Source organism: Pelodiscus sinensis, chromosome 23 (assembly GCF_052426305.1).
Source record: "Pelodiscus sinensis isolate ZL-2025 chromosome 23, ASM5242630v1, whole genome shotgun sequence".
Lineage (NCBI taxonomy): Eukaryota > Metazoa > Chordata > Testudines > Trionychidae > Pelodiscus > Pelodiscus sinensis.
The window spans coordinates 10,711,594-10,730,930 of record NC_143074.1 but is presented as its reverse complement, the minus strand read 5'-3'; the positions used below and the strand labels follow the sequence as shown (position 1 = coordinate 10,730,930).

Here is a 19,337-nt window from a genome sequence, read left to right as displayed (position 1 = left end):
GCCTTAAAGTGCAACATTATACTATATATCTTTGTTAGTCTCAAAGGGTATGTCTACACTGCAGAGGAAGATTGAAGCTGCTGCTGTCAATCTTCCAGGCTACGTCTAGACTGGCCCCAAATTCCGGAAAAGGGATGCAAAGCAGGTAAGTCAGCACAGGGAAATCCGCGGGGGATTTAAATATCCCCCGCGGATTTAAATAAACATGTCCGCCGCTTTTTTTCCGGCTTGGGGAAAAGCCGGAAAAAAAGCGTCTAGACTGGCGCGATCCTCCGGAATAAAGCCCTTTTCCGGAGGATCTCTTATTCCTACATACCTATTTCAAGTAGGAATAAGAGATCCTCCGGAAAAGGGCTTTATTCCGGAGGATCGCGCCAGTCTAGACGCTTTTTTTCCGGCTTTTCCCCAAGCCGGAAAAAAAGCGGCGGACATGTTTATTTAAATCCGCGGGGGATATTTAAATCCCCCGCGGATTTCCCTATGCTGACGTACCTGCTTTGCATCCCTTTTCTGGAATTTGGGGCCAGTCTAGACGTAGCCCTAGGGTTTGAACTAGCTGTTTAGTTAATACAGTTAATTTGAAGTGAGAGGGGCACTCTTGTCGATGCCAGCAGTCCTGCTTTCACAAGAAATAAGGGAAGTTGAAGGAAGAGTGTTCTTCTTTCAACTTCCTGTAGTGTGGACAGCGCCAAATATTGAGTTAAGGTACTTTGACTTCAGCTACGCAATTAACATAGCTGAAGTTGCGTATCTTAATTCGACTTTGTCCTGTAGTGTAGACGTACTGTAAGGTGCCACAGGACTACTCATTGTTTTTAAAGGTACAGACTAACATGGCTACTCCTCTGAGACCTATTGTCCTTGGAGTGTAGGAAGACAACTCACCAATTTCACAGGAGAATGGGGCCCAACACTAGCATAGACATGTATAAATCTAATCTTCACACATTGCTAGGTATCTATCCATGTCTTAACTGCAGTGAGGAGTTCATTGTTTGTGATGCACGGTCTATCTTGGCAGGGGACCAAGCGACCCGCATACATACACATTTCAAACAGTTGAAGATCCCAGCAGATGCAAAGACAAACAGATGTTGAGCAGACAGTAAGAGATTTAATTTGGTTTCTTGTCGGGGGAAGGTCTCTAAATAGTAGGGATAGTAAGGGATGCAAAAGTACTTGAGAGTTGTTGACAGTTTGCTCTCTACTGGACAGAAGGGACTCAACAGGAGGGATATTACTTCTATCCCAAGGAGTTTACAATTAAGTAATTATAGCTCCTGGTGTGGAATCTGCTGTAACCTGAGATGCAGCGCGAAGCTAGATAAGGTCATCTTACAAGTGTGATGCATTAAAAACTACAAGGCACAGCAGCCTGCTTTCATAATGGGGTGTTTGCATTCCTTTGCTGAAGCTGATCAATTTTACAGCTCTCCGGGACACCAACCAATTGATGCTCATGGGGAGGGTCAGCACAGCAGCTGAGAGGCGTAAGTACCACTGCTGTACGTGTACGAGCTGTGGTCAAACTAGTGCCGAAAAACAGCAGTTTACTTACTGTGGGATAGACGGTGACCCATGTCCCCTCTAATCTTTTCCATCTATGTGCAGATTTTTCCCCTCCATATGTGGAATAAATGTTATGTGCACGGAGGCATGTGCGAATGTGTACCACCAGTAGAAATAGAAAACTTAGCAGTGGACACTCGTCTAATCAGCTGGGTGCCATTTTGAATTTCTTGCTCCTATGCACTACCAGGACTATGAGCCAGGTGGGAAAACTACAGTAAAACACAAAGCTTTTAAATTAACACAACTAACCGGCTGTCCTTTGGGTCCTAACTCTCCTGGGCTTCCTGGGAGCCCCATTCCTCCTTGTGTACCCCGTTTCCCTGTTGGGCCAGTCTGACCAGGCAATCCTCTTTCACCCTACAAAGAACAACACAGAATTAAAATCACTCCAGGGGATCAGCAATTAAATATAAAAGCATGCAACAGAAACAGCCAGTGGCAGGGTACATCTGACAAGGTGGAAAAATGGCCACTGGGGAGGGAATGTGGCTTCATTTATGCATCACCCAAGGCTGGGTGCAATGGTAAATGTTCTCCTGGGATGTGCAATGAAGCCAGTAATGGACAACAATGTGTTTCCAGAGTTAGTTTGCAAAGAGGCGCAGTTACAAGCTCAGCTGACAAGGTGTGTCCCAAGGCAACATATGAGGGTAAGGGTCATGCTCTCCCATCATTTATACCGCTGCTTGCCCTGCCCCTCATCCCACAATGTCTCAGTCTCTGCTCTGAACAAGGCTGATGAGACAGATGATGAATCCATGTGAAATGCTGAAGGAATTCCAAGGGTTCAGAACAGTAACTTTAATCCAAAGCTAACGTTTGCCCTGATACTGACTTCTCAAGACAGAGACAACAAAGGGGTGTCCAAGACCCAGCATCTCAACTCCCCCTCCTGCTGCCCTTGCAAAGCTCCAGTGATATCCATGGTGGCAGCCTGTTATTTCTACCTATGGCAGCTGGGGGGCAGTAAGTGACAACTTAATGGGTTAAATGAGTAATTTGATTGAAATTCTTCAGCAACTCCAAACCCAGATGGAATCTCTCTATTTACAGCCCCTTTTTACAAATGGCTAAATCATTCCTGGGTCTGGTTTGTTTTCTGTGATCCACTTGGGACAGGGAAAGAACTAGTAAGAAATCCAGGAGTTACTAACCAAGCCTTTCACTGTTTCCGCTGGCTCAGAACTGTTCCCGTTCACCAGCAGTTCAGCCCTGATGGTGCTAGCTGAAAACCTGGCAGTGTGAGCTCCTTCCCCCACTAGTGCCTGCTAAGACATGAAGGCCTGGTCTATACTAGACCAGGAAGGTTGGCTTAAGGCACACAACTCCAGATATGTAAAATGCATAGCTAGAGTTGACTTCCCTTAAGCTGAGACTTGGCAGAGCCCACAGTGTGGGAGGCATTTGCTCCCATTGGTTTCCTTACTCCTTGCTGAAGAACGAGTACTGAATGTCAGCAGGAGCTGCCCTCAGCGTTTGATTTAAGGGTCTATACTAGATCCGCTAAATCAAACGCCGGAAGATTGACCTCTGGAGCGTCAATCTTCTGGTAAGTGTAGACATGTCCTAACAGTACACACTTCCAAGGATGCAAGACCTTCCAAAAGAGAGACCTGGTCATTCTTGCTAGGAGCCTAGCTATTCGAGATCCCTAAAAGCAGTGCAGGCCAGGCAGTGTGAGGTTCCATGCCACCTTCCCAAGTACACTTAGAACAACAACAACAACAACAACAACAACAGAGACCACTGTGAGCTGGAAACTGACCTTAAATCCTGGTGGCCCCTGTGCTCCTGGGAGACCAGGTATGCCTGGGTTCCCTTGTTTTCCCGACATCCCTGTTGTGCCTTCTTCCCCATCATCTCCCTGTTCTCCCTATAAAACAAGTCCAGGAGAGAAAACAGAGAAAGTCACCCTATGCTTCTGGGCATGCTCAACCATGTAGCCAGAAGCAGCATGACTACAGAAACAGCGGGCCTGGCTGGCATGGTGTGCATTTATGAGTGGCTGTGTGAGCATTCGCATAAGATTTTACAGCACATGGATCTGCGCATACAATAGCCTGTTTGTCTGGCTGAGAGAGCCACTTTACTTACAGACTTGTCCACAGGGAGCCATCTGCCTGGGTTTTAATGTGTGAACTCTGTGTATATAAGGCAGCACAGCTATAGGTAGGTGTGTGTGTGTGTGTGTGTGTGTGTGTGTGTGTGTGTGTGTGTGTGTGTGTGTGTGTGTGTGTGTGTGTGTGTGACAGCACAGCTATAGCTCTGTGTGTGTTTGTGTGTGTGTGTGAGAGACTGTATGAGTCTATGAATATATGATAGCACAGCTATAGCTCTGAGTGTGTGTGTGTGTGTGTGTGTGTGTGTGTGTGTGTGTGTGTGTGTGTGTGTGTGTGAATTTCAACTGCTTTATCCTTTGCCCTTTCCTCCTCTGGGCTAGTATTTGCTTAAGGTGTCCCAATATTACTGTTTCAAACTTACCTGCAGCCCAGCTGTGCCATCCTTCCCAGGCACTCCATCCACTCCAGGAGAACCCTCCTGGCCTTGTCTTCCCACTACGCCCCTCGGACCAGGTAACCCAACAGGGCCCTACAAACACAAAAGAATTAGTGACTGAAGTCCTGGGATGCTAGGGACTCATACCAAAAAGGCTGAATTTTCACCTACCGGCGAGCCTCTGCTGCCAGCTGCACCCCGTGGCCCTTGCTTTCCTTTTTGACCCTAAAGAAAAAGAAATATGGCATGGTCCTACCTGGGAAGACTGTTTTGGCCTCTACAGTGGAGAGCAGTTTAAAAAGGAGACATATAAAGTCACTTGCTACAGCAGAAGGAGATGAATTATTATTTGGTTATATTACAAGTAGTTCTCTAAGAGTCTCTGGGTTATCTGCTTTAGAGGGCAGGAATGAATAGCCAGAAGGCCCTACATTTTTCTAATATAGAACAGATGAGGACAAATAAAGCAACAGGATGAATTTGAGAGAGAACTGCAGCTCTGGCATGCATTACAACACGATACTCAAAGATTATTTCATTCATTCCTGGGCAGTCAACAACCAAGCCTTCTTCAGGGGACTCAGATAGGGAAAGTCTTATTCTGGCCTCTATTAGGATATGTCTACACTAGCCTCCTAGTTCGAACTAGGGTGGCTAATGTAGGTATTCAAACTTGCAAATGAAGCCCAGGATTTAAATATCCTGGGCTTCATTTGCATGTTCCCGGGCGAGCACCATTTTTAAATCCCCTTAGTTCGAACTGACTGCTACACGCGGCTGTCAGAAGTTAATCCGAACTAAGGACTTAGTTCGGATTAACTGTTACTCCTCCTGCAATATTTAAAAACCGGGCTTCATTTGCAAGTTTGAATGCCTACATTAGCCACCCTAGTACGAACTAGGGGGCTAGTGTAGACATACCCTTAGATTAGATAGTTTCCCTTGGTCTGGAGAGCTGGGGGTAAAACCTTCCTATGGTAAAATCTGTAATGCTGATTTGCTGATAAGGGAAGCATCAAAACAGCAAGAATGCAGTCCTGATTATTAGCTAGGAACAAGGATTAACTCCTGCAATACAAATGGAACACTTGGCCTCATCGTCTTTGCTAGGATTCAGAAGCTTTGAAGCTCTGTCATGTGCTAACACATTTTAAAAAAATAAAGCAAGTGTTTTGCGTATCACTTCTCCATCTGCAGACAAGTCTCTGAAATCCAGGCCAACTCTCTGGAACAAGAGCTACTGTTACTCATTAGACCCATGGGTAGTTCCAGATCTAAATGGGTGAGAGGGTGTGTCTCTCTTTGAATGCAGTTGCCACTTCGCTCTTTGCTAAAATCACCTATTGTAAGTCAGTCTAGTTGGCAATATGCCAATTCCCATATCTGCCAGGGTGGAATGTGAATTAGCTGAGTACTGAGGTCATGCACTTAAATTTAGGCAGCCAAAACCTCTGGTGGTTAATGGATTGGGAAGCTGTAGAGCTAGACAGACAGGGAAGCAGAAGTAGATACTGATATACATTTGGTTAAGATAGAACCACATGCAGTGGTTTCTCTTGTTGTGGGGGAGCAATTTGAGGGAAGGACCCTTCTGAGAAGCAGGAAAAATGGAGAATTGTGGATTTGGAAGGTTTTAGCCAGAAAAGTTTTGTGGTTGAAACCCAGCTACAGAGAGAGACGCTTGAATGGTTCAGATTTTCCCCAGGGGCAGACATGCAGATTGTGGTCAAGGGAAGCAGAAACTGGTTGTGTGGGAAAGAGGGACAATCCCAGACAGTAATTAAGGACCTGCCAGGAATTCATCTATGGTGCTAGTTCTATATTTCTCTTAATCTTCTCCAGCCCCAGGAAGCCAACGACTAATGGGTTTGGACACTCAAATCAATATTTGCAGCCCTGCTATGGGGTTCTCCATGGTCATTTCTAACCACAGACCAATGGACAAGCCACATACTCTTGGAAAAGCTGTGACCGTTCTGATTTCACTTCAGCTTTAAGCTTGGGATGCCATAAATCCATCTTCCTGAAACCTACCTCTTCACCTTTGGATCCCTTTGGTCCTGGCTGGCCTGGTGGTCCAGGATCCCCCTAGAAAAGATGACAAAGAAAATCTGCTTGAAATACTTTTCTGGCAGCATCTTGCATGGAGTATAAAGAGCAGCATTTGCTGTGTCCCTTACGGCATTGACCATATGGAATCAATTAATGGGAGCAGCCTGTGCACTCACTACTACTGGGGAGGAAGGAGCTAGAGATGGTCTCCAGAGACTATTTAACAGGGTGTCATTTTGGAAAAGCAGCATTGTCTCCCCCCACTTGGTGCGTCTCCCCCTCACTTGGTCTGTGGTTGTGATAACTGCTATTTGACCTTGAGACCCACTGTGGAAAAACACATTATAAAGAGCAGGTAATAGGAACAGGCCTCCTCTCAATAAAGAGTTCTGGCTTTAGTTTTAAAGCAGATCAAGTTGTCTCTGCAACAAATGCTGCAATGATACTTATGGTATTTGAGGCCTCCCCTCTCCTGAGCCCCTTGCCCTCTTTTGAATCTAGATTTCAGATGTGTCAAAGCCAGCTCTGAAGGGGAGAAAAGCGAGATAAGGAAATTGATCATATACATATGCCCTGCCCTCTTCCTCTTCAATTGTTTTAGTGGATTTTGCTGATGGCAAACAGCAGGATGTGTATTCTCTAACCATGAGACAGCCTGGACTTATTCCAAAGAAGATGTAGCAGGTTATTGCCTGTCTGCAGATCGTTCTCATTGTTTTGTTTCTAATTGTCTGCTGTTTCTGAGCCTCCTGCTTCTATACCTCTTCCTCCAGAGCTGCCTGCTTCTGTTGATTACCTTGGGGGCAATTTGAGGCTGAAATTAAAGAGCTATGGAGGGCTAACCACTTCTAATGAAGTCACAGACCACTGAGATAGGGACTTAAAAATAGAACTTATAACACCTTCTTTCTGTAGCCCCACAAAGCACAGGAGTCACTTCAAGTGTGACTGACACTGTCTAGTATGTTCCAGTATGTTCTTGCACTCCAGGTGTTACAGCTCTGATTAGATAGAGGAGAGAAACCAGATGATAAGCTGATTTCCAGGAATGGTGTTAATTGAAACTTTTGTGCAGATGCAGCTCAGGAACTTGAATAAGCCTAGGTAGCACAAACAGTACAAATGTCTTTGGAACCCATTATATACATGTATTTTGAAGGCATGCACAACTTCTCAAATTTCTTTCCAATAGCTTTATACGACTTCGCTAGTTTGTGTAAAAATAAGAACAATATGAAGGGGATATCAAAACAGCATTGACATGAAAGACACTTGACAACATCCCTTCTGTGTTCACCCCACTGATATTCTGACCACTTGTCTAGAGCTGAAACACTTCTGCATTATTTGTTTACGACTGCAAAATATTTTCATGTTTTAAACTGCACCTAGAAGGGAGAGGACATAGGAACACACCATGCTCTGTACAGGGCAGAGTGTTCAACACTGGGTAGAACTTGACGGGATTGTTTTATTTCATACCCCCTTTGGAGAACACCCTACTGAATGCATTTTAAGCCACATCTAAGAGCTGTGTAAACATAACAGAGCAGAACCTCAGCGGATGTAAACTGACAAAGTGCTACAGATTCAGTGAAGAGATGCTGCTTTATATCAGCTAAGGATCTGGCCAGAGGGAATCTGTGCATGGTTTGTTTCTGTGTTCTCCACTGTTCAGTTTATAGAATGATTAACGGCAAGACAGTCAGGCCAATGTTTAGGGCTTTTTTTTCAAAACTTGAGAACACCAGGAATGAGTGCAAAAACCACATATGCACTTGCATGTCTGATATACTGGAACAATTACCATCAACCTATACAAAAAATCTAGTACTTGAGCATGACAATTCCTGGTCTGTGGTTTGACCGATCATTTGTGTGTGCATACAACCACAATATTTGCATGTACAAAATAGATACATTTACACACAGCCCCTGGAAGTTCAGGTTTTAAAAATCAGGCCTTCAGTTTTAATTGATTTTAGTCTTCATTAAACATGCCAGACTAAGAGCAGGTACAGCATGGGCGGCAGCTGGACAAACTTATTCCACACTGCTCCACCTTTGGCCTTCAGCTTACCCTGGATGGGCTTCTGTAGGAGCGAGGAGGGACCCAATCAGTCTAGAGCCAACGAGAGGTGGGGCTGTATTGTGATTTATGCAATGTGGACACCTGTCCAGTAGGAACCGGACAAAGACCCAACTCATTTCTTATCTAGCCCAGGCATTTGTAAAACATTTCCATCCCATCTGAATCAGTTTGGGTCACCAGTGACTTGCAGATGAATGCCCCATATATATATATATATTTTAGAGTGCATTTGTCTGTCTGTGAGTCTGTCTGTCTTTGCATCTGTGAATCTGTATGTTCAAGAACTCCTACAATGTAAGAGCTAGGATCACCAAATGCAGTAGGCAGCTTCCTCTTACCCTAACTTAAACCAAGGTCAGGATTTGGTTGTGCCTGGAAAATGGGAAGTGCTGGGAATGGGACTGTTTTTGATAACATGGAAAGGGAGGGGGCAAAGAGGGGAGGGCTGCGAAAAGGAGGGGCACAGAGAAGAGGGACGCAATACTGATAGTGGCCACTGGGGTCAGCTGCAGCATAAAGAGTGTGGCCAGCAGGGCTGGGGCTCCCCCATCTTGCTTGCCACCAGACCATGTGAGTAGCACCCCTTCTCCAAACCCAGACAACCTGCAGGACGTGTATGTGGGGAACCCACTGGAAGAAGAAACAGCCCCCAAAGCCTGGATTCTTCCCAGATTGCCCCAAACGGCTCACATCCACAACAGCCTGCAGGCCACAGGGGAGTCAGTGGGAGGGGGGCCCCTGGAGCTTTGCCCCCCCCAGACAGCCTGCACGCTGTGGAGGGGGGGAGCCCTGAAGGTCAGGGGCAGCCCACAGAACCCGGCCAGCCCTCCAAAGTACCTCCCCAAACAGCCTGCAGGGTAAAGGGGTTTGCTGGAGGCTGGTGGTAGCCCCTGAAGTGCTGCCACCCCCAGACTAGCTGTAGGGTGGGTGGTAGGGGGAGGGGAAGGGGGCAGCTGGAGGCCAGGGCCAGCCCACAAAGCCCCAACCTCTACCTGACAAGCGCACAGCCCTGGATCCCCCCTCCCAAGAGGAGACTCCCTATGGGGAGTGCAGCCCTAGCCCCCCAGGAGCAGCTGGAGGCTGGGAGCACTGCTACAGTTCCCTGGGATGAGCTACCTCCAGAGCAGCAACACCCCGGCTTCCACAGGCAGGTCCAGTAACACCCCCCACCTTCCAGTCCCCTGTCCTGAGCCTCCTGCCCTGAGTCTTGCACCTCCCATCTGCCTTGACTTCTGCACCCCTACCTCCTTCCTCATGAGCTCCTCCACCTCTTTTCCCCTGCCTCTCCTTAGCCCCGAACCCCCATTCCAGCCTTCATTTTCCTTCATTTTTTAAAAAATTCAATCATTAAAATAAAGCATGTTCATTCTTCATTTTTTAAAAATTCAGTTAAAAACCTGAGCAATGCTGGGTACATCTGCTAGTTACTAATATAATCCTATTGCATTACAAATCTCCCACATGTTCTGTCCTTTTTACGTCTGGTAAAGCAGGTCTAGACACACAATATTAGGACATAGGAAGCTGCTGCTCTCTCCTCCCCCTCTTGTTTTATAGGAAAAATAAAATATATCATGTGACATACTTTGACTGCCCCTCAAGAAGCATACATTTTCTGGATACAGATATTCCTAAAACCCCACTGAGCCCTGGCATATGGAAATGCATGTATTGTAGTTTGTAGTCACCATGCATTTCTTCTGACAGCCTTTCCCATGATGCTCCCCTGTTCGGACGCCATTTGTCACGTACACACTAGAGTAAAACCAGATGAAAATCAATCAATTAATGAAATAAAATAGAGTCTTACGGGTAAACCTTGCTGTCCAGCTTTTCCTCTGTCCCCATCAAGTCCTTCTTGACCCTTAAACAGATGAGACAGTGCCTGTTAATTTATTCTCTGGCTCTTTCTTGGCATAGGTAAACAGCTGTGGATGCTGCAGCCACAGCACACAGCGTGGTACTGGGCAATAATGAGTGGCGGGAGAGGTGCAATGTACACAGCTATATTCTCTGCCAAAACTGGGAAGGCAGAGTCATTGGGTGGTGCTATGCAGATGAATGTATAACAGGAAAGCAAATGCTTTTCTTGGGCAAGAAGACCTTTCTCAAGCTAACTTCCTAATTCATCCAATTCCTTCCCAACTCATTTCTGCTCTCCGTAACTGTGGGCTGATTTCTGACTCTGAACACTCCCGCTCCTTCTCTGCTGTCCCCCCTACGATCTGGAACAACCATCCTGTATCTTTCTGCCTCAATGATTTTCTCATCTGAAAACATGTCCTCTCCCTTGTTTTGATTTTCTCTCTCAGTATTATTATACAGCTTTGCTATTCTCATAGACTTTAAGGTCAGAAGGGACCATTATGATCATCTAGTCTGACCCCCTGCACAATGCAGGCCACAAAATCTCACCCACCCCTCCTAGAGTAATCCTCTCACCTATATCTCAGATATTGAAGCCTTCAAATACTTTGAAGACCCCAAGATGCAGAGAATCCTCCAGCTGTGATCTGTACCCCATGCTACAGAGGACGGCGAAAAACCTCCAGGGCCTCTGCCAATCTACCTTGGAGGAAAATTCCTTCCTGACCCCAAATATTCTGTATTTAGCATTATTTAGCACTGTAACTGTACTCACACTGTATGATAGACACTATATTAACAAACTGAACTCTGTAGGACTAGTTGATACCTTCTATACTTTTCCTATAAATATACCTTTTAAAAAGAAGAGAGTAACAAGTAGATAAGGCCTCATGAACATCTTGGATTAACTCGTGGAACGAGGCGTACAGATAGTTCGGAATAGGAAGCCTAGTCCGAACTATCTAGTTCGTGCCACGTGTAGCCGCGGGCACGAAGTCTGCACTAGCGGACATTTAAAAATGGCGGCGCCCGGCAACATGCAAATGAAGCCCGGGAAATTCAAATCCCGGGCTTCATTTGCAAGTTCGTATGACTACATTAACCACCCTAGTTCGAACTAGGGTGGTAGTGTAGACATACCCTCAGCTAGTTAACTGTTCCAAGTACAATGTACTTGGATACTGATAGGAAACAGACAGATAAGAGTTATAACTAGCTACTATGTTACAATTTAAGCAGGGAACAGGGCTCATCTAATGCATTCATAAATACAAAATGCATTAGTTTAGCTGAATACCTGATTACTGATGCCTCATGGAGACTTCAGTGAGTAGCATTTCTCTGGGAACTTGTGGACAGACTTTTGGCAATGACAAATAAGAGAGTTTGGTACATTTTTGTAATTAATCACTCTCGCTGACTGCTTCTGTAGTGAGGCAAGATCTAATATTATGAGATTCTTTTCAGACTAGCTCCAGTCAATCATGTTGAGAAGCTACTGACAGAGGGACTGGAAGACTCTACAAAACAGGTCAGGAGTAAGGGGAACTCATTCATAAATCTGGTCTTGGCTGAGAGAGCCCACAGCTGACTGAGAAGATTTTGGAAACTTCCAATCCATTAAGTTAACAGGGATCCCCTTGAAAGCATCTAGCCTTCTGCCAGCAGCTACGAACCCAAAGTCTCAGCTTCACCCAACATCATCATGAACTTGCTATCTTGTGAACTATTTCCTCAAAGCCTTCTGAGCATTGTCCCATATCTCCTCTGGTTTTAAGAGGATCACTGATGAGAATGTCCTGCTCATTCTCTCAGCCTTGCAAGCACAGCTCAGATATGTGACATGGTGGGGGCCCTGATGCTATCTGGTCTTTTCTTTGCCTTCTGCAACTGCTCTTTCACTTTAAGGAAAAAGATGGGAATCATTCCTCTGGATCTTGAGTAAAGCAAACAAGCCATTTACTGCTCGCAAGAAGCAGCCATGGTGAGATGTCACGTCACAATCACAGAGCGAAAGATTTAAGCCTGGGCTGTTGCATAGATGAAGAACTTTTCCAAATTTAGTTCCTAGCTGTATATTTAGAATTGAACTTACAGGGTAGCCAGGGTCTCCAGGATCCCCTCGATCTCCTCTGTTGCCAACTGGACCCTACAACAACAGAATAAAGGTTCAAGGTAGATGTGAAATGCCAGTGGGCCACTGTCATGATCTCTAAAAACAGCATCTTCTATGATCAGGGAGAGAATCCAGATAGTTGCCTAGCTTGCATGTGCAATCCACATAAAATCAGATCACAGGATTAGAGAAGGGACTGAATAATATCTTACTCTGTCACCAGGTGGTCCTGGGGGGCCTTCAATTTTCCCATCATCACCTTGTTCGCCCTGTAGACATAAATATTAGTGTTAAAACAACCATCAGCATACATAACAGGTGATTCTATAAAGGCCTGATCCAAAACCCTTTAGAACTTGGGGGAACCTTCCCAATGATTTCAGTGAGGTTTGAATGAGGCCTTAGAGACTGGATAAAAAGATGGCTTTAAATAACTTTAACAGCACTTAAAACAACTACTTAAAATAAAAATAATAATCACGTTTTTGTTAAAGGGGTTTTAACCTATTATTCTTCCAAATAACACCTATGATTCCCAAAAGTGAACAAGGTGAGAGAAATATAATGACATTCCTCTTGACTCTTTTCAGATGGTTAACTTTGTTCTGAGTGAGTTCCACACCACTTCCTCCATGTGTGTGCATCTCTTTTGCACAGCAACATAGGAGAGGAAAAACATTCTTTTACAATAATCCAATGTGTCTGCAAACCCACCAGATCTAAATCAGGTGTCTCCCGGAGAGCTAGCTCCAGAAATTACTGAACTATCTTTAAAAAGCAACTGACAACATTTCAAAGTGAGAGAATGTCCCTTTGAGTCTAAGAATGAAATTTTCAGAAGGGCCTTAGTAACTTCAGAAATCTAGTCTCATTTCCAAAGTGACTTAGAACCAGACTGACAAAGGCATTTAAAAGTCTAGAGGGGTCGCCATGTTGGTCTGTTACTTTAAAAGATGAGTAGTTCCGTAGCACCTGTGGCCTGATCTACACTAGGACCTTAGTCCAAAATTAGCCCCCCAAGATCGATTTTCTAAGTGATGCGTCCACACTACCAAACCTGTTATTCTGGAATAAGGGGCCGTGGAATTTAAACTCTGTAGTCCTGCTTTCCATGAGGAGTAATGCTAAGGAGCCTAAAGCGACATCTACTCTGCGAGAAAAGACCATGACACGGAGTCTCAGAACTCAGGTCAACTGACTCAAGCTCATGGGCCTAAAAATAACAGTGTAAATGGTCAGGCTCTGGCTGGTGCCTGAGTGCTGAAAACAGGTGGGGGAGGGAAATCTAAGAGACCATGCTGCTGAAAATCTACACTGCTATTTTTAGCTCCGGAGCCCAAGCCCGAGTTTGTACTACTGAGCTCTGAAACTTGCTGCTGCAGGTGTTGTTTTTATTTTATAGATGTACCCTAGTCTCTTTGGAAGTCATTGGGACTTAGGCTCCTAATTGCCTATGTCCCTTTAGAATATGGGATGTAGGCACCTAAATCACACAGTCACTTTTGGAAACATTAACCTAGATCTTTTTCCATCCAAAGGAAGTCTAGTTATAGTGGTCTGTCTGAAACACTCATGTGTACCTCCAAGGGTAAAGGGTGAATCACACCTATGAACCTGTTTGGATAAGGATTATGAAGGATGAAGTGCTGCTAAATTTGAAGGATTAAATGAGCACTGATGGGTAAAACTCAGCTGGGCAACCTTTAAAATAAGGAAAGATGCCTTAAGTGATAGGCACATGATAGAGGTGACTCATGATGAGAGATTAGCCTTTGATGTTCAGAGCCTTCTTTTGGGTTTGGCAAACAGAGAAGGAATTTTTAGGGAAGGTCTGAGAGTGTCTGTTTCGCTCAAACATATTATTCCTTGTACTTCCTGCTTCTGGTCATGCGGGTCATCAACAAGCTTCTTTTAGGGTATTTCTGCCCTTCCCAGCTCCAACTTCATTTCTGCTTCCATGAGGAAGCAGAAACAAAGAAAAGGGGAAAAATGGAAAATAAGGGAGGTGGGGTGAGAGGGGGAGGAAGAGGAAGACAAGTTATTTCAAATCTTTTGAACTTCCAAAAAATGGAGTCCGAATTTTGGGTTGGTTCTTATTGATAGGAACCAATGTGCCTAATGCCTAATAACCTGACCCCAGCGAATCTGTGCAAAGCTGTCCATGTTGCAACATGCTCTTGCTCACATATGTTCTCTTGCCAGGAGGAGCTGGGTAGAAAGGAATTGTACTGAACCCCAAAAAAGGATTGTTCTAGCCCAGAGCTGCAGCCCAGTCCAGGGTTTGGCAAGAGGGTTAGTTTTCTAGTCTTGTCTGAATGGTTTCTTTGCTGACTGTTTCTGCCTGGAGTAGCTACCCCTTGCTGAGGGACTCAACAACACAGCTGCATATAAAGCTAAGCAATGGGTGGGTATGGGGTGCTTCGTTGGCTTTCTGGATTTTATTGTCCTGGCAGGCAACCTAGTTTGGAATTGAGAAGCATTTTTCCTCATCCTTTGTACATTCCCTGATCTATATAGGGAGCAGAGCTGCTCTGAGTACACACCCTAGCTATGTGCTGCTATCAGAAACTGTTCTTGTAGCCATTTCAGACCGATGGTGAGCCCCTTACACAGCTGCTTGTATGAGTAATTCCACGGAATGCAGTGGGACGACTTGTGTGAGTAACTGCTTAGCAGCGTGAGTGAGGGGTTCACAGAGAGACACTCAGTTACCCTCACTGTGCACTCCACCCTCTAAAACACAGATGCTCTTTTGCTGTTTCTGTTTTAAATTCACTTGCATAAATCACGAGGGGTTACAGTGTCTTAATCCCTCTGGAGCCTGTTTCTTAGCTCCCTGCGTAGGATAGCTACATTCCAGTGCCTCTGTTTTTTGGCGACTTGATGTTGCTGAGTCTTTCACATTTTGGGTCCTGAGGATTAAATTAATGCATTTAACAGCTCCTTTGGGGTCCAAGGTCCTTTCAAATGCTGTATTGTGGTTTTTAGGTGATCCTTTCCCCTGGCACTTGGGGGCTGCTGGTTTCTAACTCTTTGGGACTACTGTACCAAAACTTCCCTCATATTTGGGAACTCACAAAGTTAATTCCTGTGGGGCCAAGCAGTTGAGTCTTTGTAACTCAAGTTATTGGTTTCTACAAACCACCGCAGCGTGGTTATTAAGGTCCCTTCTTGCTTTCTTCCTCCAAGGTGCTGTAGGTACCCTGATGCCCCAAACATTTGGCAGTTGCTCACAATGCTGCCACTTGGTAGAAAATATGCAGCGCTAGTTTTGACTTTGGCAATGGTGCATCTGCAATTGGCAATGCTTAGTTTCAGAGAGTCCCAACTACAATCAGCAGCAGAGCACCATTGTTGCCAACGCCTCATTTTCTGAAGGCAGGGATAGGAAAATGTTTATAAAGGAGCCTGTGACAAACTATACTGCAGCCTTTCAGTTCAAAGGCTTGCAAACAGGACAGCAGCAATGGATGGTGATAGGTCTGCTGCTGTTACCTGCATGTTTGTCTTCCTCCCGGAAGAAAGAAGGGATTTCATCTGCACGAAGTGCATGCTGGTCGACATTTTGGAAGAAAAAATTACAGGACTGGAGGCCCAAGTGTTGACGTTACGCTCGATCAGAGAGGATGAAGACTTCCTCGATAGAAGGCAGCATTTAATCCTTCTAGCACGGCTGGTGGAGGAGCCAGAGAGGGCAGTATGTGACCAGGAAGAGAACTGGCATGTAACTTCTAGACAGGGGAAAAGGCCAGCATGGGAATCCCCCAATGCTATAGAGGTAAGTAATCACTTTCAGGCTCTCTCCACAGGCTCTGCAGTAGTGAATGTTTTGGAAGGGACCTCACAAGGAAGAAACCGGAAGGGAACACCATCTACTGGAAGGCATGGGATGCGTTGTCCTAGGGATGGGGACTGCACAGCCACCACCCCCAAAAGAAAACGACGGGTAGTGGTGGTTGGGGACTCTCTCCTAAGAAGGACTGAGCCATCAATCTGCCGTCCGGACCTGGAATCCCGAGAGGTGTGCTGCTTACCGGGAGCTTGCATTCAGGATGTGACTGAGAGGCTTACCAAACTGATCAAACCTTTGGATCATTACCCCTTCCTGCTTCTCCGTTGGGAACTAACGATACGGCCAAGAATGACCTTGAGCGGGTTACTGCGGATTATGTAGCTCTGGGAAGAAGGATCCAAGAACTCGGAGCGCAAGTGGTATTCTCGTCCATCCTCCCTGTTGAAGGGAAAGGACTGGGCAGGAATCGTCAAATTGAGGAAGTAAATGTGTGGTTGCGCAAATGGTGTCGGAAAGAGGGCTTTGGTTTCTTCAACCATGGGACTCTGTTCCGGGCACAAGGATTGTTAGGAAGAGATGGGATACACCTAACGAAGAGAGGAAGGAGCATCTTCGCAGGCAGGCTTGCAAACCTAGTGAGGAGGGCTTTAAACTAGGTTTGTCGGAGGATGGTGACCAAAACCCTGAGGAGAGTGGGAAAGTCAGATATTGGTAAGAAATGCAGAGAGGAACGAGCAAGAAAGGAGGACCCCTGATTCAAATGGAGAAGATAGGGCGATCAACTGGTTATCTGAGGTGTTTGTACACTAATGTGAGAAGCCTGGGCAACAAACAGGAAGAACTGGAGGCCCTAGCCCAGCCCAAGATATTATTTCATTGGGATAACAGAGACTTGGTGGGATGACTCGCATGACTGGAGTGCTGTCATGGAAGGGTATAGACTGTTCAAGAAGAACAGGCAGGGGAGAAAAGGAGGAGGAGTTGCACTGTATGTAAGAGAGCACTACGATTGCTCTGAACTCCAGTATAAAGAGGGAGAAGAACCTGTTGAGAGTCTATTGTTTAAGTTTAAAGGAGCAAACAACAACAGTGATGTTGTGGTTGCTGTCTGCTACAGGCCACCGAATCAGGTGGATGAGGTAGACGAGGCTTTCTTCGGACAACTGAGAGAAGCTTCCAGGCCCTGGTTCTCGTGGGGGACTTTAATCACCCTGACATCTGTTGGGAAACCAATACGGCAGTACACAGGCAATCCAGGAAGTTTTTGGAGAATGTTGGGGATAACTTCTTGACACAAGTGGTGAAGGATCCGACCAGGGGCCATGCGCAGCTTGATCTTCTGCTCACAAACAGGGAGGAACTAATAGGGGAAGTGGAGGTGGGTGACAACCTGGGAAGCAGTGATCATGAGATGGCAGATTTCAGGATCCTGTCCAAAGGAAGAAAAGAGAGTAGTAAAATACACACCTTCGACTTCAAAAAAGCAGATTTTGACTCCCTCAGAGACCTGATGGGCAGAATCCCCTCGGATGCTAACATGAAGGGGAAAGGAGTCCAGGACAGCTGGTAGTATTTTAAAGAAGCCTTATTGAAGGCACAGAAATAAACCATCCCGATGCGTAGCAAGAGAGGCAAACATGGTAGGAGACCGGATTGGCTTAAAGGGGAAATCCTTGGTGAACTTAAGCACAAAAAGGAAGCTTACAAAAATTGGAAACTTGGACAAATGACCAGGGAGGGGTTTAAATGTACAGCTCGAGAATGCCGGGGGGTTATCAGGAATGCAAAAGCGCAAATGGAATTGTGACTGGCTAAGGATGTGAAGGATAACAAGAAAGGTTTCTACAGGCATGTTAACAAGAAGAAGATGATCAGAGAGGGTGTGCGGCCCCTACTGGATGAAGGAAGTAACCTAGTGACAGATGATATAGGGAAAGCTGAAGTACTCAATGCTTTCTTTGCCTCTGTATTCACGGACAAGGTCGGCTCCCGGACTAATGCGCTAAGTGACGCAAGATGGGATGAAGATGGACAGCCCTTGGTGGGTAAAGAACAGGTTAGGAACTATTTAGAAAAGCTAAACATACACAAATCCATGGGTCCAGACTTAATGCATCCAAGGGTACTGAGGGAGTTGGCAAATGTCATTGAGGAGACTTTGGCCATTATCTTTGTTATTTTGGAATGTTATAATGTCCATTATTCTGAAATAACACTGCCGTGTAGACATAGCCCTTATGAGCATAGAGTTGGGAAACAGATGGAGGAGTCTGGGTGGCTGATTAAAAAATAAGTATAAAAATGTGTCTAATAGTCCTTCCCACACTGTCCCTAGAGATTCCACTATGAATGTGCTTCCGAGGTGAAGACAAAAGCATAGAACTGATCTACTTTCTAGCCACTGTTAGCGTACTAGGGACCATAAGGATATGGGGATACAAAGCCACCCTGAACAAACCTATTAGGATGCAGAAGGGTTGACACTGGATATTTCTGTATTTCAGATCCTAATCTGTATTCAGTTAAGAGAAAGTTCTAAACTTGGGACTTCTTCAAAGAGTGTCTAAATCTTTTCATCTGGGCCTTAGAACAAAAGGATGATGCTCTAGATCCCATAGGGTATGTCTACACTACCACCCTAGTTCGAACTAGGGTGGTTAATGAAGGCAACGGGAGTTGCAAATGAAGCCCGGGATTTGAATTTCCCGGGCTTCATTTGCATATTGCCGGGCGCCGCCATTTTTACTCCACGAGGAGTAACGGTAGTTCGGAATAGGAAGCCTAATCCGAACTACCTAGTTCGTGCCGCGTGTAGCTGCGGGCACGGAGTCCGAACTAGCGGTCATTTAAAAATGGCGGCACCCGGCAATATGCAAATGAAGCCCGGGAAATTCAAATCCCGGGCTTCATTTGCAACTCCGGTTGCCTACATTAACCACCCTAGTTCGAACTAGGGTGGAAGTGTAGACATACCCATATATACTAGCCACCTTCCCTCCAGGTCTTCAACAGCTTCCAAATGTTACAGGATTCTGCCTGATTGACAGATTTCTGTCCAGCAGGGCTGAGCTTCTCTAGGATTTCTCGCCATTCGGGTTACTCTCAGAGAGATGGAAATTAAAGGTCTTTGCTAATTCTTTGGAAAGTTGCTGTTTAAAAAAAGAGAGAGAGTAAAGGGCAGAAAAGTAAACATATTGGGATACAAATGGAAAATGCATGGAGGAAAAGAGAAGGCTTGTTGTTGTTGGCTCCTTCCCAAAGTGAGATACACCAGTTTGTAATTTTTAAAAGGATTTCATCTGGACAATCCTAGGCAGCTGCCAACTGTAAGCGTCTGCAGAAAGCAA

At 45.4% G+C, this 19,337-nt stretch overlaps 1 protein-coding gene across 4 annotated transcripts in view; it reads right to left on the bottom strand.

Annotated features, from left to right (window-relative positions):
- Positions 1–19,337, bottom strand: part of COL27A1 (collagen type XXVII alpha 1 chain) — a 296,056-nt gene that overhangs the window by 20,065 nt on the left and 256,654 nt on the right. For all 4 annotated transcript variants that reach the window (XM_014580186.4, XM_014580190.4, XM_089772923.1 and 1 more), the window contains 8 exons: positions 12,410–12,466; positions 12,177–12,230; positions 10,023–10,076; positions 6,103–6,156; positions 4,240–4,293; positions 4,054–4,161; positions 3,338–3,445; positions 1,822–1,929 (listed from right to left, as the gene is read on the bottom strand). In XM_014580186.4, coding sequence (XP_014435672.3) covers positions 1,822–1,929; positions 3,338–3,445; positions 4,054–4,161; positions 4,240–4,293; positions 6,103–6,156; positions 10,023–10,076; positions 12,177–12,230; positions 12,410–12,466 — 597 coding nt within the window. The remainder of the gene's footprint in view (positions 1–1,821; positions 1,930–3,337; positions 3,446–4,053; positions 4,162–4,239; positions 4,294–6,102; positions 6,157–10,022; positions 10,077–12,176; positions 12,231–12,409; positions 12,467–19,337) is intronic.